The following is a 2,208-nucleotide window of genomic DNA, read 5'->3' as shown; positions in this document are numbered from 1 at the left end:
GGGGACACCTGGCAGTCTCCTCCGCAGTGCGCTGTTCATCCTGCCTCTTGCCTTCGGTTCTGCAGAACCACCCCCTTCCCAAGTCCTATCTTGTTATTCCTGCCCGAGGAACTTTCTTTTTCCTATTGCTTCACATCTTCCACCTCTCTTACCCTTCCCCCAGCCCCAGCCCTCCACCTTCAGTTTTAGAGCTTCATACTGGTTCCTCACCCAGCATCTTCCCTGTCTCCGTGCCACGCATCTGCTGTTTCACCTGCTCAGACTGCCCCTTCACCGCCTCCATCATGGAGGGAGGGGTCATTTTACCGGGTGGGATGGGGACAATGGAATCAAGCAAACGTTTAAGGCAGAGGAAATCTTGGAGCTGAGATGTGCTGTTTTGAGGTGATGAGGTAAGGGTGCTTTTGGCAGAGGGAGACAGGTAAGCAAATGAGCAGAGGTGGGACCGAGGCCTTAGGGGACACTAGCTGCTGATGTGTATGGCTAAGGCCTGGGAAGTGAGGGGCTTGGCTGGGAGAGAAGGGCAAAGTTTGCCTGCCGCTCTGTGTATCTTGCAGGGGAAGGGGAGGGAGGAGAGGAGAGAGGGAGGGAGGGCTCACCCCTCTCTTGCTCATTCCAAGTCCTTCGCGTCTGTTTGTCCTTCCTGCAGAGCAGAGGACATTGCAGCCACTGCAAGAATCACCATGGCCCCCACCATCCAGTCCATGGCCCCCCAAAGAGGTGGCCAGTGACAGAAAGGGGCCCTGCTCCCAGCCTTGAGGCAGGAGATACCCCAGCCCCCAACACACATACATAAACTGTGAGATGGGTGCGGGACCATGCTGGGAAATTTCCCTCAGATTGCCCTGCCAGAAGGATTCTTGCCTGAGTGAGATGCTTCCAGGGGGTCAGAGCATGAGGGTAATAGTCTGGTGTGGTGGCTTAGGTCCTAGGAAGGGGATGCCAAGACTCAACCTCTGGAGACCCTGGTGTGGCTGTATTTAGACGTGGCCTGTAACACGTCTGCACAGAGCTCACACTCTGCCCAACCAACTCCTTGTGTGTGACTCTGTTGTTCCAGGTGCACTCTATCCCCATCTCTGACCTGTGGCTCAGGATAGAGTCCTGTGGCCTGCCATGAGGGACTTCTCTGGAATCCACATCCTGGCAGCCAGGCCTAAAAGAACCCTCCAGTGCCAGAGCCCTTTCTGGGATCCCTCTTTCCCTGGCTGGTAGAGGGTGGAGGAACCAAGAGGAAGCCATAGTCCAGAAGGGACAGCACTGGTTAGACCGCCAGAAGGGAGCACTAGAAGGGAATGGAGGGGGAAAGACACTGGTGGTAGGGGACAGGAGGAGGGGCAGGGGGTTAGGAAGGAGGGAGAAGCAGCAATCTACAGGCCCGAGGTCTCCAAGGGAGACGGAGGAGGAGAAAGGAAGAAAGCTTAGTGTGCCAGAGAGAGAATGAGGAGTGCTCAATGTCCTCAAGGCCATTTCTGATAAGTCTCCATTAGCCAGGTCCCCAGAAGCCTTGTTTCCCGCGTCAGGGGGACCCCATGAGAGTAGGTGGAGCCCCGCAGAGCTCTCTTTGGATGGGTGTAGCCGTTCTGGGGGAGGGATGGTGCGTGAGGAGGATGGGCCTCAGCCTCTGGGGGAGCCTCGGTGTGCCCCAAACATCCCTGACGTGTTGCAGGACTCCCCAGAGCCCACGGCCGCCCATCCCCGCGACGGAAGGCCGGTCAGTGCCAATCGTTCACGCCTTTGGGCCACACTCTGTCCCCCTCGAGTTTTGAGCGTCCTGCATCTTCGGAGGGCTGAGCAGGGGGTGAAAGGTACTTGTGGAGCCCACCAAGAACTGCAGCCTGCCCGTCCCTTCACCAGGGTCGCCGAGCTTAGCCTCACAGAACCGATGCGTGGATGCGGCCGAGGCATGCACGGCGGACACGCGGTGCCAGCGGCTGCGCACAGAGTACGTGGCGCAGTGCCTGGGTCCCGCCCCGCCTGGGGGTTGCCACCGCGCCCGCTGCCGCCGCGCCCTGCGCCGCTTCTTTGCCCGCGGGCCTCCCGCAATCACCCACGCGCTGCTATTCTGCCCGTGCGGCAGCCCCGAGTGCGCCGAGCGCCGGCGCCAGACCTTCGTGCCCGCCTGTGCCTTCTCGGCGCCCGGCCAGGCGCCGCCCTCCTGCCTCGCGCCCTTAGACGCCTGCGAGCACAGCCGGGTCTGCAGGTGCG

General features: G+C 60.2%; 1 protein-coding gene across 1 annotated transcript in view; it reads left to right on the top strand.

The window, feature by feature from the left end:
- The first annotated feature begins 1,594 nt into the window (after positions 1-1,594).
- GFRA4 (GDNF family receptor alpha 4) overlaps positions 1,595-2,208 on the top strand; it is a 2,359-nt gene continuing 1,745 nt past the window's right edge. Inside the window, exons 1-2 of the mRNA XM_019644592.1 lie at positions 1,595-1,714; positions 1,809-2,203. Coding sequence (XP_019500137.1) covers positions 1,595-1,714; positions 1,809-2,203 — 515 coding nt within the window. The remainder of the gene's footprint in view (positions 1,715-1,808; positions 2,204-2,208) is intronic.

This window comes from Hipposideros armiger, unplaced genomic scaffold (genome assembly GCF_001890085.2).
Source record: "Hipposideros armiger isolate ML-2016 unplaced genomic scaffold, ASM189008v1 scaffold_89, whole genome shotgun sequence".
Classification (NCBI taxonomy): Eukaryota; Metazoa; Chordata; class Mammalia; order Chiroptera; family Hipposideridae; genus Hipposideros; species Hipposideros armiger.
This window is presented reverse-complemented; position numbering and strand designations above follow the sequence as displayed.